Source organism: Equus quagga, chromosome 1, assembly GCF_021613505.1.
Source record: "Equus quagga isolate Etosha38 chromosome 1, UCLA_HA_Equagga_1.0, whole genome shotgun sequence".
Taxonomy (NCBI): domain Eukaryota; kingdom Metazoa; phylum Chordata; class Mammalia; order Perissodactyla; family Equidae; genus Equus; species Equus quagga.
In genome coordinates, this window is record NC_060267.1 from 134,855,148 (window position 1) to 134,874,782 (window position 19,635).

General features: G+C 45.3%; 1 protein-coding gene across 2 annotated transcripts in view; it reads right to left on the reverse strand.

Moving 5' to 3' along the window:
- Nucleotides 1–578: 578 nt before the first annotated feature.
- Nucleotides 579–19,635, reverse strand: part of RAD54L2 (RAD54 like 2) — a 121,850-nt gene continuing 102,793 nt past the window's right edge. For both annotated transcript variants that reach the window (XM_046638306.1, XM_046638312.1), the window contains 14 exons: nt 19,132–19,328; nt 17,726–18,068; nt 16,839–17,016; nt 15,366–15,617; nt 15,025–15,143; nt 13,753–13,871; nt 11,881–11,980; nt 10,948–11,153; nt 10,348–10,520; nt 9,623–9,819; nt 6,974–7,173; nt 5,773–5,862; nt 3,415–3,507; nt 579–1,963 (listed from right to left, as the gene is read on the reverse strand). In XM_046638306.1, coding sequence (XP_046494262.1) covers nt 969–1,963; nt 3,415–3,507; nt 5,773–5,862; nt 6,974–7,173; nt 9,623–9,819; nt 10,348–10,520; nt 10,948–11,153; nt 11,881–11,980; nt 13,753–13,871; nt 15,025–15,143; nt 15,366–15,617; nt 16,839–17,016; nt 17,726–18,068; nt 19,132–19,328 — 3,262 coding nt within the window. In that variant the 3' untranslated portion in view covers nt 579–968. The remainder of the gene's footprint in view (nt 1,964–3,414; nt 3,508–5,772; nt 5,863–6,973; nt 7,174–9,622; nt 9,820–10,347; nt 10,521–10,947; nt 11,154–11,880; nt 11,981–13,752; nt 13,872–15,024; nt 15,144–15,365; nt 15,618–16,838; nt 17,017–17,725; nt 18,069–19,131; nt 19,329–19,635) is intronic.

Consider the following 19,635-nt stretch of genomic DNA (forward strand, 5'->3'; position numbering starts at 1 on the left):
GAATGTCTTTTCTGGCCACAACTCCATGACCTCTCACTCATACACTGCAGTACTTCTCCCTCCCAACCTCGGCACACAGACAATCTCACACTCTGGAAAGGGAGAGCTGCTTAAAGACGGCCACTGGGGAAAGAGACAGAGATTGGTAATGCCCATTTTCTCTCATAATTTCTCCCAAATTCTAAAATAAATGTGGCTGTGAAAACCAGGGACTCAGGTTAGCTGGGCCTTCTCTTCACCCAACTAGAGGAAACTTGTGGTTTCCATGGCTCTTCTCCTGGGCTTACCCTGATGTTCATACTAATAGTTGCCATGAACCACCACACTCTGATTTCTACTTTTAAAAGATAAATTCATTTTTTAGTTTCCCCTATAGTCCCTCCCTCCCTCCATTCCCTCCCACCTTCAACCCTGCTCTGTTACATACATAAGCATACATACATAAACACACACACACACAAACACACATACCTGGTCTGCTTCTTTCCCACCCTCTAAAAAGACTCCACTTCACATGGAATCTCAGTCTGCTCTTCCTGCCCACCCTCCTTCTCCTACCCTCCCTCCCTCCCCTCCCCTCTCCAGGCCAAGCTAAGTCACCCAGTAAGGCAGCTCTCTTGGGAGAGAATGTTCCCAAAGACAGAAATGGGATATGAGCTTCCACACTCAGATGGGCAAGCAAGCAAGCAGACAGCATAAGCAAGGCAGGCAGGAGGAGAGGCAGGCTGCCCTGCCCCTCTATTCCTGTTGTGGGTCCCTGATTTCCTGCTATTGCTGCTCCGTTGGATTTTTTTTGCCTCTTTCATTAAACAGCAACAGAGCCCTGCCACTATGGTCAACAGCCTTTCTTTGTCCTCTTCCTTTCCCCTCCTGCCAAGTGCCCTATTCTCAGAAAGCCCAGATCACTGCCTTCCAGCTTGGTGGGCAACCTGCTGGAGGCCCCACTGAGGTGGAGAGGAGCTCCCCAGCTATTTCCCAGTGACCTCTATCACATCATCGTCTTTATCCTCATCATCATTGGAGCTGAATCCCACCTCAGAAACCTCATGAGAGTCAAATGGAGGCACCTGGGACCGGAGGAGGCCACCAGCTGGGTAGCCTGCATGTGGGGACATGTAGCCTGGGTAGAGAGACATGCCCCTTGAAAGGTTGCTGGGCAAGACAGGGGAAGGAAAAGGCGCAAACATCCTCGGCTCGGACAGGAGTGGCTGTGAGAATGGGAGTGAGTAGCTGGGTAATATCCCTGGTACAGAGGGGTTGAGCATGAAGGAGGGGTTGCTGGCAGTGACTGAGGTAGCCGTGGAAGAGGAACTGACGGGGCCTGCTGGCACCAGAGGGTCAGTAGTCACTGGAAACACCAGGCGGGCATCTGCCAGCAAATTGGACAGCTGGTAGTAGGAGGGGGTACTGCCCATAAAGAGGGAGTTCTCCCCAGCCTGGGAGGTGAAGGGGGTGGTGAGGTTATGGTTTAAGGAGACGGGTGGCATGGCAAACCCGCCAGAAACTGGATACCCGTGTTCATACGGCTGCACGGGGGCTGGCAGATGACCCTTCCTGGACCGCCGGCGGGCTGACTCCTGGGCAGCAGATGGTGTGGCCAACTTTCGCTTGTGGCCCCTTAAGTCCAACACCGGGTGCCTGTCACCACAGGGCTGGCCGGTCACCAAGAGGGAACTATTGAGGCAATGACCCCCATGTCGCGGTTCAGTCCCGAGAGCTGTCCCAGGAACAGCACTGCTGTCCACAAGTTGGGCCGGGGGGCCAGGCAAGGCGGCATTGGAGCTTGGGGAGTTCTGACGGGATTCCCGGGCAGCAGCCACATCTGCATACTGCTGGAGCTCACTGATGATCTCTGGGCTGTCTGGAGAGACGGGCCTGGCCAGCCCCTCAGGGTCGGGGGCTTTGGGTGATGAGGCACTGTGTCTGCCGTTGCTTGTGGACTCGAGAGAAGGCCCCTGGGAACCTGGGGACAAAATGTAGGTAACTGAGAACCAGAATGCCCAGGGAAAGAAGGAGGGTATAGGAAAAAATTCCATTAAAAAAAAATCCTGCCCTGTGGTCCCCAAAATTCAAATCGTTTGACGTCCAAACAACATCACTCAGTCAACTTTTCCCAGTCACAAAGAAAGAAATCCTCTGATCTGGTAAACAAGTCTATCGGTGACAAGACACGTAACTTTCCTTACCCTAGTCCTCAATTTGTAGAACTCCACCAAGGTGAATCCTATGAGATAATGGACATGAAACGCTAAGAGATCATTCTTATAATGAGTCAGACTCTTTCTGGGGGCAAAGACACTCAATGACCAGGATGGGAGGAAAGAGGAAGACGAAGTTTAAAAAGCAGTCCATCCTGTTTTAAAAACACAACAAAATCCATGGCCATGAAAGACGAGTGGGACAACTGGGAAATCTGAATATGGCCTGGATAGTAGGTAATATTGTAGAATTGTTAACTGTTTTTTAGTGTGATAATGGTGTTGTGACTAGAAGAAGAATGTTCTTAATCTTAGGAGATGTGTGCTGAAGTATTTAGAGGCAAAATGACATGAGGACTTCAACTTAGAAATAGTTCAAATATTAGGAAGGGAGAGAGAGACAGAAGAAAGTTTATGAGAACAGTAATAGTCACTGGATCTAGATGCAAAGTATATGAGTGCTCACAGTGCTGTTCTTTCAACTTGTCTATATGTGTGAAAATTTCCATAATAAAAGCTGGGAACAAGAGCAGTCTAGCTCTCATACCTCATGGTGGGAGGATAAAGGAGAACCATTCCCATACAGGGGAACTTGGCAAGACTTCCTAACGTTGTTAATGTGCCACACATACACTCTTTGACTTGGCAATCCCACTTCTAGGAATTTATCCTATAGATACACCCACATGACTGTGAACCAGTACTGTAACAGTGGAGTAAAACAATCTAAACCACCAAGGACAGGGAACTAGGAAGGCACTGTGTTATACCCATCTAATGGCATCCTATGCAAACCTTCAATGAGGCACATCTAAAGAAATGATAAGGAACAAGCACTGAGATACACTGATGAGTGAAAAAAGGAGTAAACAGTATATTATAGTAAGTTAGCATTTGTTTTAGAAATACAAAGAAAAGTTATATACGTATATTTTTTATACACACACATACATGTGCACACACACATCCCTGTACCATGTATATGTATAGAATATCTCTGAAAAAAAACAAATGAGAGCAGCACCTCCAGGAAGGAGCAACGGATGGCAGGGAGTATGGGGAGAGAAAAACTTACTTTTCACTTTACCCTTTTTTGTACCATTTGAATTGTGAACCATGTACACATTATCTATTCAAAAAATAAATTAATTACAAACCACACCAAACCAAACAAAAAAATGCTGCATGGGTCAATGGAAAGTAGAAGCCACTATACCTGAGGCAGCCATCCGACTATCTTCAGGGGCCTTTGGTTTGCTAGTCGCCCGGACAGCAAAGATCCGCCCATCGCTGGTGCGGATATACGTCCCTAAGACGAAACATGAGGAAGACTGTTAGGAGCAGACATGTAATACAGCTAACCCTGGGAAACTCCAGGCCTAGGCACTGTGGGCTGTGAAACAGCAATAAAATTAGGTCTCACACCCTCTCCCAAGACCCCTGAATGAGAAGTGGAGTGACTGAACTGTGGACCCAATATTATTCATTTATTCCACAAACACTGATTGCATGACTACTAGATACTGTTCCAGACACTGAAGTATATAAGACAGAAAAGGACCTTGCCTCATGGAGCTTACCCCTAGAGGGCAAGACAGACAATTATGCCAGAAAATATCAGGAAAGGTTAAACACACTGGAGGAAATAAATGAGGTACTGTGAAAGAGAATAAGGTGAGTCCCTCTGGTCTGGACCAGGGACTCTGGCCCGGGTTCCTCCTCTTGACCTGGGAGGAAGGAGGCTTATTGCCTCAATACTCTCTCCCTTGGGAGGAATAATTCAAGACCTGCATTCTATTCCCACAGGGCACTAATCTACCTTCTGTTCAGTTGCATATGTCTTTTGATCAATTTCCTGGAATATCAGGGCTGTCTCTAGGCCAGATGTCAGCAAACTTTTTCTTAAAGGGCCAATTAGTAAATATTTTTGGCTTTGTGAGCCATAAGGCCTCTATTGCAACTACTCAACTCTGCTGCTGTAGCATGAAAACAGCTGGGCATGGCTGTGCTCCAAAGATCTTCATTTATGGACAGTGTAAATGTGAATTTCATACAATTTTCACATCACAAAATATTATTCTTTTGATTTTTTTTCAACCAATTGAAAATGTAAAACCCATTCTTAGCTCACAGGTAAAGTAAAAGGAAGCAGGCTGGATTTGGCCTGTGGGCTGCAGTTTGCCAACCCCTGCTCTAGGCTAGGAAGAGCCCAGTAAGGGGCTAGGTACATCTTCTCTGTGCATCATGTATTTCATGGCATCTTTTCCCTGAACCTAATGGTACTTTGACCTACCAGAGGCTGGCATAAAATCTCCTTACTAAACAAAGAGCCTCAGGGAGCCTCACACAGTAAAGGCTGATATGAAAGATAGGCTTGGATTGTGTCCCGACACAGTCCAGCCCAGATTTTTCACTCCAGCAATCTCACCTCTCTCTGTAAGGAGGCCAGAGGCAGTGGACTTTTTAAATTACTACACTCGAAAATTCTGTGGTGTAATCCATGTATACTAATTCATCCACCTAATACATTTCCTAGTTAGAGATTTCTACCCCACTCCTAGCAAGTAGGTAAGACAACACAATAACATACATGTTGGCTTATAACCCATTCCACAGCTCTTTCCCTCCAATTCTGGTCTCCTTGTGTGTAGTGTAAGTGCCAGACATCAAGCTTCTGATTACCGAAGTATCCATTTCAAAGATACCCATCTTGAACAAATTGCCAGCTGTATGACACAGCTACTAGCTAAAGAACTAGACAAGGAACCAGGTTGCCCCCACCCATGAAGTTTCCCTTTTAGAAAGCCCAGGGTGACCTAGATAACTGACCCTTGAGTGACCCTGCTTTTCCCTTGCCATGCCCTAATTCCTGCTCTTAGGTTTTAAATTTGCCAATATACAGTGAACCAGCAAAACCCTAGCCATCTCACTCTTGGACCCTAACAAAGGCAGAGACCCAGGGCTGCACTCGTTTGCTCTCTCTCTCACCCCACCCCACCATGACCTCCCTGTGTGGCCCTTAAGTATGCCGTGCTGTGCCAAGTAATAAACCTTGCTTTTTCTAGGACCTGTCAAGTAATAAACCTTGCCTTTTCTAAGTCCCTTAACAGTTGTTGCTGAGGTGCATCTTATAATCATAATAAGAAGCACAAGGGCCCGCCTACCCACAACATTAGCTCCAAGGAAATGTCTGTGGGAGCTCGCCACAAATAATATGGGACCACATGAGTGCCTCAAACATTTCTAGTTGATAGGCATCACTATCGATAGATTGAGACTGACACAAAATACTGTGTCTATCCAAACGCACCCCAAGATTCTCCATAAAAATGATGGCAAAATACAGGAATGCAGAGACTCTAACTCCTTTGTTTTAAGCCACTGACAGATATCCTTTGGGCCCATCCCAACTCTGCTAAGCTCCTAGAAATGTCATTTTCTCATGCTTCCCCACATGTGACACTTATAGGATGATTCCTATCCCTCTTCTAGCTCAAGCCATATGTATTCTGCTTCCCAGCCCAGCACTCTCAACCAAAAAGGTAGGGGATGGGCCCGTTGTTCAGGCTCTCACCTTTCGTCCCACGGATGATGTGGATGCTCTCACCAGCATTAATTCTTGCCTGTACATCTGTGGAGCTGTTGAGTCCAGGAATAACAATATCTAGTGAAGACAGAGACCTTAGATTTAGATTACACAGGGCCTGACTGAAGGAGGGGAAGAAAAATGCAGAGTTCACATCCAGCCCATTCCTCAAGGGATTCCCTAAAGCCTCTCAGTGGAGCAGAGGTCAGAACCAAGGAAGGTGAAGCAAGGCAGGACCTTTCACAATTGTCTAAATAAAGAATATTGTGAAAACAAGAAACATTTTAGAAATCTGACGATCTTTCTGATCAATTTCCCTTGATCTAATTAAGAATTCATAGAGCTTTTGTTTTGCAAAAAGTTTTAGTTAAAATGGTTATTTCTATGTATTTTTTTTTCTCCTCCCTAAGCTATTTGAATGTTTCTGCCCCACATTACTTTAGGCTCCAAAAGTGGCCTCATCCTCTTCCTTGCTGGCATTACTCCATACCTAACTAAAGAATGAAAAGAAGAGTATTTTCAAGAATCAGCAGAGAAGTAGGATTACAAGAGGCTCTCTTTTTGTTTTTACTCGTTTCAAATTTTTTTTTTACAATGGACATGTATTATTTTCATACTCAAAAAAATCAATTAAGATATTTTCATTAAAATTTATATATCATAAACATTTCCGGTTAACGAGATGAAAAATATCATCATGAAATGCTTTCCTTCTCAATTATCCTGAATCACAGAACCAACTGTAGGGATGGATGGGCTGCCCACCTCCTACCACCAGCCTACCATGCTCGATCCACATCAAACTCACAAAGAAAGAAGCAAGCAACATTCAGGAAGGTTGACAGCTGTCCCTTATATCCAACTGACTGTAGAGTCAGGCCGGACTCAACACATTCACACCTCTCTCAGAAGACCCTGTGTCCCAGTGATATTTCCACAATCTCTGCAGTGATCAGAGTCTATCCCACCCACCACATTAAAGAAAACCCAGTTCTGTGTCATTATTCTTAAGATATTTCATTAGAATGCAGCTCTTCAAGATCAGGGATTGCTGTCCTCTCCATTTTTACCTATGGTATCAATGTAGTAAGGCCTAGATACAAAAGGTATTTGATAAATACTTCCTGAACAAACAAAGTAACTTTAAAAGGGACAGCACACCTACAAGAGAACCCAGGGAGTTCCCAACCTGTTGTGGTGACCACCTTCTGCACAAGGACTCCTGCACGCTGCAGGTAGTTGATTGGGAAGTTCATAGTTGGATTTGTGCTGGAGGCAGAGCTTACGGTGCCTCCCAGTGGGACATGCCGGGGCATCATGGGGATGGGGGTGGACTGTACAGGACGAACACTGGCCACAGGCTTCTCATCACTCTTCAGTGTTGGCTGCCTGTAAGAGAAAGACAAGCATACTAAAAGAGTTCGGCAGAACAGCCCTTACTTACCTTTCTGCAAAGGCTGCAGAGCCTCTCCAGACTTCCCCTTTTCTATAGCCTCAGTTGCTGCTAAGAGAAGGATCAGAAGAACCTGCAGGGTATGGTCAATTCAAAAGGAGACTAGAGGAAGGACTGAGACAGAGCAGAGACAGGGATGCAGTGAGGGATAAAGCCTCTGAGAGTCTAAGAAGAACCATATATCAGTGGAATAATACCTTTTTGGAGATATGAAGCAACATCTGCTCTTCTAGAATTTGGACTGTCTACATACATTAGTAATTAGTCCTTAGAGGGAAGTTAGGAAGAGGCAAAGATGCAATCAGAGGAAAAGTTCTTCAAAACACAATGTATGCTAAATTGAAGACAAATGGGTGGAATTCTCTCATTCACCCAAGTAAAAAGGGCCATGTGATGCCACATGTTCCGGTGATCTTGAGAGACTGTCCAACTTTAACCATCTTTACTCTCTGAAACCTCAAGTTTCAATAAATAATGCAGACACCTCTCTCTCTCCTTTGCATTACTTTTCACTGGGCTCCTGCTGGGGCCAGTCTCCAAAGTGCCCCTCTAGTCTTGACGACCAAAAAAGCAGCAGCAGCCAAAATGCTGTGCACAGAAGCCGGGCTTTTAAATGGCATATGACTGTGACCAGCCTAAGCAATGGCTGTGCAACTCTTACTACCAAAATGCCAAAATGTTACCCCCTGGTGAATGATGTATTCCTGCCCCTTGATTTTCCTTTCAATTGGATATTGGTACCTTGAGAAAGCTACTCTTGATTTAAGATTTTTGAAATTAAGTTCCTGTCTATAAGCTTTCTAAAGTCTGCATCTTTAGTCTTTAGTCCTGGGAAAGAGACGTCCTTGGACTGGTGTGTTCTTCCTCATCCTTCTGAAGATTGGCACATAAAAGAAAACTTTTACACCACTTGCTGTTGGAGTTGGTCAGCATGACTCCTCAATCACACTGCTCTCAGGTTGCTACAGGCCCCCTTGGGCAGCTGCCTGGGCCCTATGGACTCCCAAATTCCCAAATAGGCCAGATTGCACAACAAGCTCACTAGGTCTGGGGCCCATTTCCTCAATGTCTGCCCAAGATGGCTTTTGCAGGAGCTAGGGGCCCCTGCAATGTCAATGGGACTCTTCTCAGGATCAAAAGTTAGAAGTGTAACAGAAACCTAGCCAAAGCTCCATATTCTGCAGGGGCTAAGGCAAGGAATTTGGGCAGGAAGCCTCCTCATATGTACCCAGACAGGATAAGAAATCAGTAGGATCATGGTATGGCTCAACAAATCCTGTGAGAGGACCATGCCTCCCAAAGGGTGAGAGTTGGGCCAGAAAAGGAACTGACATCCCCTCACAGCCTAGCCCATTTGTCATATCTTCCCCCCACATGGCTTTTCTCCCCATGGGTGCAGGCTTAGGCCATTTCTGCTGTTACATGGAAAAGCCCAGAAAAGAGAAAAAAAGGAGCAGAGGACAAAAGAGAAGAACATCCCAAGCAACAGTATCTTGGAAAACAACACAGAAATAAAGTATGAAGGCTTTGAAATAGAGTGACTTTCTACTTGAAAGCATCTTGTACATAAAAAGTAGCAAAGTTACTCACCAAAAATTAGAGTCTCACATAAAATTTCACATGGTTTTAGTTCCTTTAGAATCTCATTTGGCAAGTTTTTTTTTTTACATGGAATCTTTATAAGAAAAAAGTTCTAAATCTACCCTCCTCATATTAAATAACTATCTTTAATTCAAGACAATCAAACAACTTAAAAATGCAAACCACCCAATCAGGCAGCTGATCTGGTAAGGGCTATGAGGCACTCTGTCTTGAAATAGAAAAAAAAAAATTAAACGTAGATAACTCTTCTTAATTGTAATCTTACAAAGAGCCTCTCTCTCTGCTTAGCACTTGGCTTTCATCCTGTTCATATTCTGAACAGTTCTAGAAGTTGTACTCAAGAAAAAGATCTTTTGCTCAGGATCATGGCACAGCCACAGAATGAAATCCCATTAGGAGCGACAGAATTCCCTGGCTGCAATCCAAAACCCATAGAGGACCTGGCCTTTACCCTTGAATTTCACTGCTAAGCCGAGTCTAGGACCAAGGTGCTATGGATAGGAGGCAGCTGTACAGGACGGCTAGGCCTCCGTGTTTTGGGAAGCTGCATCTCCCTGGGAGTCCAGAAGGACTCTCCTGAGTCACAAGGCCAGCAGCTCACTCTTCCAGCCACAGCCACGTAAAACACCAGGGCTGCTTCAGCACCTTGTCCAAGAGCAGAACCTGTCAGTTCATAGCAGCCAAAGAGCAAGTTGTAGGCTCTCCCTTTATCTAAAAAAGGAACCAATTGAAAGATCTGGGCCTGGCCCAGCAGCAGACCTTCCTCTCCTTTCAGTGACTCACCAGTTTCTCTGACTGAAGGCGGGGATGTTGGTCAGGCTCTGGTCACTGGCAGGGTAATACTGTGCATACGACGGGCGGGTGTAGGGGACCGATGTGCGTTTGTCTTCCTCATAGCTTTTCTTTGCTGCTTTTTTCTCAGCCTTGGTCAGCCTGTGATCCTTTCGGTTAAGGAGCAATGACTCATGCTCAAAAGGCTCCTGGGGACACAGAAGGATGTTGATTTAATTACCAGTCTTTGTGCCAACATGACTGATATACAATGAGCCTTACTTTGAAACTAAGAAAGGGCTGGCTGTCTCCAGCACTAGCAAAGAAGCTGCCCACAGACACACAGGCAGGTTTACTGTCTTTCTGTCAAGAGTGTAATTCACATTTCTAACCTACTAGCTTTAGACAACCCATCTGCCTTCTATATCAAAAGGATGAGAGTGTTCAGAGAATTAACAGACTACATTTTCAGAACTTTTGCCCTCTCTTTCTGCTAGGGAAACTTGCAATGGCCAAATTATTCCACCTATCTCAGCTCAGGACTTCTAAGACCAGAGTAGGGGTGGGGGTAGGTGGTTGGGGGTGGAGAGTGGACTGCATGGAGCAAGGAAAAGATCCAGTTGAGTCTAAGTCATCTGAATGAAAAAAAACTTCAGATGAAGGAAACAAGCTTGCCAGACAAGCCTCCTTTGATGGAGACTGCTGTACCAGGGATTGCATGCATACCAGGCTCTTACCTTGGTGATGAGGTGAGGGTACTTCAAACAGGCAAGTTGCAGGACTGGCTCCTTGATCCCCCTTACGTTCAAGGATGCTTGGGGAGCTGGCTCCTTCTCAACAAAGTGCAGCAGGTTCTCTACCTCCTTCCGGGTAAAGTTTAGCATTGGATTGAGATCATCCACCACCCGATCTAGAAGGGAGAAGACATGAAGAAAGTCAGTACATGGCAAAGACTGCAAAAGCAAATCTACAAAGACATGCAGAGAGAAAAAAGAGAGGTTGTGGTGGCATAATTGTCACTAGTATCTAAACCACCTCAGGCCATCCCATATCTAAAAGTCAAAGACCAGGTCTGAGGCCCTAGTGAAATGGAAATATCCTAAGAGAAACCTGAATAACTAGCTCAGCTCTTATCATTAAACTCAGCTTCAACAAGTTGAGGTCAATCCTCACTTAAGCAATTATTTGAATCAGAACAAGATAGGAGAACCTGCTGGCTTTCTATCATTGAAAGCCTGCCTGTGTTCCCACAACATGCCCCTCTCCTCCCACCCTTAATACAATAAGGATAGTAGCCTGTATAAATGTGCCTCTTCTGAGCCTGGAAGATGGCCCACCTGACATGCCCTGCTTGGAAATCTGACGGTCATAGATCTTCTTTTCGAGGGTGAAATCAGCCACAAGACGATAGATGTGACAGGGCTTTTTCTGGCCATAACGATATACCCGACATACTGCCTGGGCATCATGGCAAGGGTTCCAGGAAGCATCAAACACGACCACTCGGTTTGCACCAATCAGATTCACGCCCAAGCACCCGGCCCTTTAAAACACAAGCCGATAATCACAGAGCTTTTAAAGATGGTTTTCAAATTGGTTTATGCTCTGTGACTCCTACCCCAATATCACCTTCTTTTTCCTAAGCACAACATACTGGGGAATTCTGCTGTCCAGTTGATGAACAGTACATTCTTCAAGCACTGAAAAGTATGCCTTGAAAATCCAACATGCTCAGAAAGAAAACCTACTCTCCACCCCTCTGTGATGAGTAAAGCTCCCACATCCTGGCCCTAAAGCGATGTCACTTGGTGAGGGCAAAACGTCTGCATAGATGTTTCTGGTGTGCTTAGTTTAATAGCTTAGGAGAATGACCGGTTCATACCCAAAGGCATTCTGAAGGCAGAAAGCAGCACAGCCTTCAAGCTGCTTGGCATGAGATAAATAATGCCATCAGCCTTTTACAGTTAGATTGCACTTTCTAATTTTTAAGGCACTTTTACACTCATCACACTGTTTAAGCCTCAGAACACTCCTGAGAGAAAAGTTAATTATGACCAATGTTAATGAAGGTCTCAGAGAACTTCATGACACTATCACAATTGCCCTTCTAACACAGCTTCCTTTTGGGGTCCTCTCTCTGACCTCAAAAATAAGTCACAAACCTGAGCAGATGTCTTCTGACAGAACTTGAATGAGCCTTTGGGGACCTGCTCATGTGGCCAATTGCCCTGAACACAGCCCTCTGACCTCCCCTCTCAAGATCCACTCACCTTGTGGAGAGAAGGAACAGCCAGGTGGTGAGGTTGCTGGGATCATTGAACTGATTAATGAGCCGTTCCCTCTCAAAGGCAGGGGTGCTACCATCTAGCCCTAGGACAGAAGGAAAACCACAAGAAATGGACAGGGGTAGACAGATGAGGGCAGGGGTACACAGCAAAATCACTGGGCAAGTGTGTTTTGAAAACAAAACAAACACACATACACTACGGTGCTCAGATTCCACCCCCTGAACATTCCATGGGTCTACCATGAGACCCAGGTATCTATAACTTAAAAATACTCCCAAGGTGATTCTCATGCGCAACAAGGATTATAACTATGTTTCTCCCTCTAGTATCTTGGGCTAATTCTAAGGCCAAGCTTCCTAGACTTGAGAGTGTACTCAGAATCACCCTAAATATGGAAGCTTGGTAACCAGAACTGCCCTCAGTCCTGTGAATCCTGGTGAGTGCAGAAGGACTAAGGGTTTCGTGTTTTGATATTGATGATGTTCCTCCACCAGCAATCTGCATTGTTAACATGCTCCTAAAGCTAAGAACTTGCCATAAGGAGACATAAAAGGAATAGATCTGGAGCACTGAGATGGAACACATGAATGAAAAGAAGGACGCTCAAAAGTAGGAGAAAAAGTAACCTTTTTTAAGTTAAGAAGAAGCATGAATAAGAGAGGAGGGGCTATATTTACCACCTCAGGTAAAACAGAGAAAAGGGAAAACTAAGGGCATGAAACACCACCTGGAGAACTGAATTACTACTGATGTAGGAAGCATTAGTTTAATTACCTGGTATTAGAGGCCCTCTCAATCAGCACCCCAACCTACCTTTCCAACCTGAGTTCCCACAATTCTGAGCACAGCTCAGCACTGACTCATTGGGCAAGCCTCCAGTCAACACAAGGCTCAAGGTCAGACCCTGTGCTGGAGGTCTCCTCACCACTGCCTGAATCTCCATTTCTCTAAATCCTTCCTTTAGGCCAGTGCTTCTTAATAAGTGTGATTTTCCCACCCTCTCATCCAATGGGAGACATTTGGCAAAGTCTGGAGACATTCTTGGTAGTTATAATGGGTGGATGCTACTGCCATCTAGTGAGTAGAGACCAGGGATGCTGCTAAATACCCTACAATGCACAGCACCGCCCCTACAACAAAGAATTATTGGATCCAAATGTCAATGTCTGGTAAGTGCCTGAGGTCAATGTTTCTCAACTTTTTTTCATTCCACTCCCTTAAGGAGCCTTTTTACTACATTCTTTTTTTCCAATCACCATGCCCCCCCTGAAATTTTAATGCCACAGACATACTGTATATGTTTATTTACTGTATGCAATTTGCACTTTATACGTTTTAAAAGTTAAGATATTTTTTGTCCCCTCAAGAACCAATTTTCACCCCTTTAGGCTTGTGTTCACTCTGCTCCTTCCACCTATAATGATCTTTGGGCAACACCAGCTCTGTATGTTCAAATTCTCCCCATCTTTGCAAATCTAGTCCAAGTCTACCTCCTCCAGGAAGCCTTCTCCAACCAGCCTCACCACAATGATTCTGTCCTCCTTAGAACCCCAGTTAGGGTGCTTGAGCAGTGCTACTTTGTATTTGTCCTCAAGTTTTCACATCTCAGATGAAGACAAGGCCTATGCCTTCTACTTCTCTGCACTCCCCTTATCTCACCTAAGCTCCCCAGCCCCTAGTACGGTGCCTGACACACAGCAGCTCGCTCTCAGTACCTCCCTGTTCCTTGGCTAATCATAGATATTCCTAAGCATTTGATGGAGAAGGGAGTAGGAGAAGAGAAAAAAGAGTAGAAAAGGAAACCCTTAAGCAGACCTTGTCAAGGCTCCAGGAACAAAGCAGCAATGAACTCACGGAAGTAGCTGACATTTCGAACCCACTTCTGTACTCCTTGCCCCTCAGCACCAGGTAGACAGGGTACTTCTCGTTTCCCTAGGAACTCCTCGATGAGAGCCAAGGTGGAAAGGCTCTGGCTGAAAGGGACAACATTTGATTCAGAAGACTCCCAGACCCAAGGGAATCTTTTTCTCCACCATGACCACAATCACACAGCCTTCTGACAGTGGGAGTTCTCACAACCTACTCCCCGTAAGAGATAATCCCATGAAGAACCACCAAGGATTTTCTCTCTAGCTCATAATGGGAGCAGAGTCAGCCACACTTATTACCACCACCTCACTAAAAATTTCTCTATCCTATTACTTCCTTAATTGAAAAATTCTAGGGTTTAGCTCAGTGCATAGTAACAAATAGCATCAGCATTAAAAACCAACACTGCATGAATATACATTAGATCTAATTATAGGCCACAGGCAACATTATGGGTCTTACTAGGAAGACAGAACTACTTGGCTGCTTCCAAGTTATGCAGAGAGCCAGCCTCCTCAGAAGTGATCCATTAGGCTCTCCCCAAGTTAGAATCACTATTGTCCTCTCAAAGTGTGTCACACATGGAAACCCTCAATCTGAGGCGCCTAAGCCAGACTCCTGCAACTTAGCTATCACTAGAGCATAAGCTAGTCAGAAAAAGGAGAAGAAATCTACTTTATGTCTTCTTCTCTGAGGAGTCAGGACTTGAGGGGACTCAAAACTCTAGCCAGACTGAGAACGTGACTCTGGAACAAAGCACAATACTTATTTGGCCTTACATACAAAACTCAAAAAAAAAAAAAAGGCTGGGGAGGTATAGAAGCAGATTAGCAAATGTTTTCTGTAAAGGGCCAGATAGTAAATATTTTTAGGCTTTGCAGATCACATACAGTCTCTGTTGTATATTCTTTTCTTTTTTTCTTTTTAAACACTTTAAAAACATAAAAACTAGTTCTCAGGCTATAAAAAAAAATAGGCCACAGGTCAGATTTGGCGTGGGCCACAATTTGAAGGATTACACTATGATCTCCAATGTTAGCCTAGAGTTTTGAATTGTTCTCTGCAGAGAAATCAGATTGGGCAAAGAAAGAAATTCCAAGAAAGAAACGAAATGCAAGGTTTTCACAAGAAACCCTGGGTTGCAGAGGCATGGAGAGGAAAAAGGGGCTGGTGTGACCCCAGACAGTCTCCCTCTACGGGGGCTGTGTTACTCTTTACCAAAGACACACAGCATCACTTGGGAATTTCTCTTCCTACCTGAACACAAGGATCTTGTCTCCAAGCTTCACACTTTCCTCAATCAGGTGGAAAAGCAGCACCATCTTGGGAGAGTTCTCTAAGACTCCAGTCTGGTAATTAGTCAAAAGGTCCTTGGCCTGCAAGAGAGAAATGAGGCAGCTTGGAGCAGGTCCACGGCCAGATCACTAGAAATAAAATTCTTTCCCTCCAAGGCAGCAGCTCACAAGCAACCTTTATACTTCCCTGCAGAGACCTTGGCAATAGTGCACTGTGTACCCCCTCACCCTCTCCCCATGTAGGTTTTGCACCATCCATTCTCAGTACTGGTTTATGGCCACAGAAGGAACTGCTTGACTCACCCATTCATATGTGACAATGTTGTTGCCTCGCTCCTGGAAAGGGTTGAAGCCGACCCCTTGCAAGAACTTGCTGTTGGTTGCCTCTCCCATTGAGGAGGCCAAGGCGCTGTCTTCTCCCTTGCCTTTTGTTCCCTGTGATGGGCAGCGGGCACTAGTTCCTGCTGAGCCAAGCTCTTCCACGTCTAGGTCCTGCTCATTGGCTAGGCTCTCCTTCTGAAGGGCTTCATACAGCACATCGGGGTGATTCCAAATCTGACGTTCAAGTGAAAGGAGAGGTGGCATAGGGCAGAGAACAATCTAAAGGTGTCCCAGGGAGTCTGGAGACATGTACCTGCTCAAATATGCAACCCCCACAGCACACACTGTCACACCAGAAATTAAAGTCTCCCAACTCCCTCATAGCCAAAGAGCCTGCACATTCGTTTTCACTAACTAACTCTGATCACCATGACACATGAATGGGAGAGTCCATACCAGAAGGCATGCCAATATGTTTGGTATATTATCAAAAACACCGTGTCCCAAGCCTTGCATTCCTATTCAAATAAGAATACAGTCAACTACTTTATGAAACTATGAAACAAAACCAATCTCTCCCTATGGACAAATGTATCTGACTTATAGACGATCAACCACAAGTCATTTCAGGGACTATTCCTGGTAGGAGTTGAGAATTCCCAGGGAGGGAAGTGGGCAGGTAGGAAGGGTATGCTGGCACTACAGCATCCTCACAGACCATGTCTGCTTTGGCTTCCTGGCCCTGGTCTAGGACTATGGCTACAAAAGAAATATTTTGAAACCCCACCGGTCCCCAGACACACACCTTCAGCTGACTTATAAAGCAGTGGTCAATTGGGAATAATACCTAATGGGTCAGCTGACAGATGTCAAAGAAACAGGTCCCTCATGAGGCAACAGGGAGCACTTCGCCAGATCAAAGACAAGTCAGGGTTCATCAACCTGTTCACAAGTCTTAGTGCTAAAGATACCTGGGCCTTGCTATCCACAAACCATCTCAAGTATTATCAGGACGAAAGAGCTCTCAATCTAAGTATAGAATCAAATAGAAGGTACCCTAATAACTTGTCTAAGCTATATATTTCTTGAATCTTGATTATGCTAGCAGTCAAAAGCTCTGCCCCACAATGTTCTCCCTCACCTCCTTTTTCCAAGTGAAAAAACTGGTGAGAAAGAAAGCGATTTCTCAAGTTTGGTATAACAAGTTGTGCAGCTGAGTTGCACAACTGCAAGAGACACCACTTACATTACAGTCTCTGAGTGGCACCCCCAGGAATTGTGCAGTACACAAGCAGCACATTTCTCTTTGGCGCCCCCAATCCTCCAATGCAGTGAATCAAGGTGGCCCCTCTCACTTTATTCTCCCTTTATCAAGGACTCCCAGCAGGAGTAATTCCCTTGGGACCATGTGCATCCTTACTCTGTACCTCAGTATTCCCTAAGACTTCAACACACCTTGCAGCACACACAGAAAGCCTTGAGGGGGTTCAGCCCCAGCCAGCCACTGCTACCACAGTCCCGGAAGCGGTCCATGAACTGTGTGTACAAATCTCGCTGGATCTTGGAGAGCCGCACCAGGATCACATTTTCTTCCTTGGCAGGGAGATGAATCTTCAGCACAGTGTGGCCTCTCCTACAAAGGTAAAGATCAGAACTGACATGGCAGTGTGGCCAGGAGGTGTCAGTGCAGGATAAAAACAGAACCCTGCACTTCTGCCACACTTCCCTCTCGAGGATCTCAACATTCACAGCAGCCTTGCAAAAATAAGGATTGGTTCACCAACAATCCAGAAGAAACTCATTTTAAGGATGAAAACTAAAGCAAAGAGGCAGCGTGACATGTCTCAGGTCACTGACTGGGTGAGAGAAACCAGGGGAACTCCAGGTTCTTACCCTGATCTAGGGCTTCTTCTTTAATCTTTCTCCCATATGCCACGTTAACAAGGGAAAACGAGGGGAATGCTTTAGATTAGCCTAAGCTACATCTATTGAAATGCTGAAACTGGCAAGGCCATATCCCCTAGAACCACCACTTCTATTCTTTCACCCAAGTCAACAGAATGCTAGCTCTCTCTTGCTTCTCTCAACAAGGCAGGTATCCCTAGCAACTGCAAAGATTAACTTCTGAGAGAAGCATTTCTAGGCCAAACTTTCACAGGATTAAAACAGTAGTTACCCATCAACCGCTAGTTATTCAGGAAAAGCAAAATTTTACTATTGCCCCACTAGGAAGGGGCCCTCTCACTGTTAAGAACATTCTCCTTCAGGATAGCCTTGGCATGCTGTTGTTACACCACGGGATCTCTAAGGATTCAGAAAGCAGAGCCCTGAGGATGGCTCACCTCTGCACAAAACCCTCCAGGAGGCTGTGCAGGACATGGCTCCGGTACCGCATGAGACGGACATCCTGAGGTGTGCTGTCAATACACTGCCCATTCAGGATGGGGCGTTCAAACATGTTGCTGAACTCCTGCCGGGTGCCGAGGAAGTCTGGGCGCACAAAGTCCACCATACACCAGTACTCAATAAGGTTGTTCTGCAGGGGGTACCCGGTCAGCACCACCCGACGGCGAGAGCGAATGTTCTTCAGGGCCTGCGAGGTGCTGGCCTGGCAGTTTTTGATGCGGTGTCCCTCGTCACAGATCACCACATCAGGGCCAGGGCGGCATAAGGCCTTCTCAAACTCTAGGGAGGGAAGAGGATCCGGAGTCAGAGGGTGAGAGGGCCTGCTCTTAGTCAACAATATGAGAAGTAGGGGTGCACCCTGGAGGAGACAGAAGAAATGAAGGAAGCAGGAAAGCAAGAGTCAGCCCCCATTGGTGAAAGGGAGCCAGCCATCCAAGCTCCTGCACATTTGGTATGAGACATTAACTTGGCCTGTTGACTCTTGCAGTAAATATCCCTTTTCTCCCTTTCCTTTCTCTATTTTTTTTTCCTTTAGGCTAAGAGCAAAACTGACTTGCATTCTTAGGGCTTACACTAACTGGGCAGCAGAAAGCATGACCTTACAGAGTACCAGCCTAGGATTAAAAATGAGTCTAGATGAAACTGATAGGAATAATCCAGACACTTTAGTCGGCTCTCACCATTGGCAGCATTGTGGTGCCACCTGAGGGCCAGCTGGTGTGAGCTAGCTAAAAGACAAGATCTTCTTGGAGTTACTCGCCAGTCATTGCTAAATGGCAAATTCATCCCAACTCTACCACAGAAACAAACCTAGAACAAACAATCTCATAGACGAAGAGACCTATAAAACGAAACAGCTTGTGAACTCTAAAAAAACGTTTCTTGCCCAAATAGGCAAAGGCCCCTTAGAAGAGCAAGTAGAACTAGAACTATGAGATGAATGGCTTTCACTCAAAAAAAAACCTGTGATAAATTCTTTTTTTATAAATTCACAAATAATATTATTACTACTCTGTATATTAATGATTTAAATATTTTATAAATACTTTCCAAATGCTATCTCAGAATATCTCTAGGAAGTGGTAAAAGAAGCTGTTACTCTCCCAAGTGTTTTGTGAGAGAAACAGGGCCAGACAGGCAGGGTAGTCTTCCCTGAGCCAGTCTGTGGCCTGGCCTAATCAGAATTCCACTGCCTGCAGAGAAAGCACCCCACTTATCTTGGGGATCAAGATTTCTGTTTCATAACAACACAACTCACATCAATAATGCTTCACTTTTGACTAGGTGCTATTTTTTTTTTCCTGAAACACGCCTAAGAGTACTCCCGGGATAGGTTGCCCACCTCTCCGAAACTCCTGTTGTCTATCTTCCTCATCCAGATCAATGATGACCGGGTGAGAACGTTTCTTGGTTTTCTTCGGTCTACCTGTGGCAAAGGATTTCTTCAGGGTGAGGAGTCTGTACATTTCATACCCCATCAGCAGCACCCCACCCTCTGACACCCAATCAGCCATCACTTTAGCACGAGCTGCCATTGTCCTGCAAGAGTGAACAGAGAGAAAATGTTATTACTTCCACTGCTCCCCAGGAAGAATTTCTCACAATCAAAGCTGCGTTGATGTATATTCAGAACTTCTTATTGCCAAATACTTCATGTGGCAGCAGCACAGGGCTAGTCAGCTGCCCAAGAACTCTCCCAGTATCCTAAAGATACAATTGCTCTAAGGATGAACTGGGTCGCTGATGAGGGTTAAACAGCAAAAAACAGAAATTCAATGGCACAAGGCAAACAAAAGCGACAATCTCCTTGGATGTACACACATGACTACAATTCTACATTTGAGGG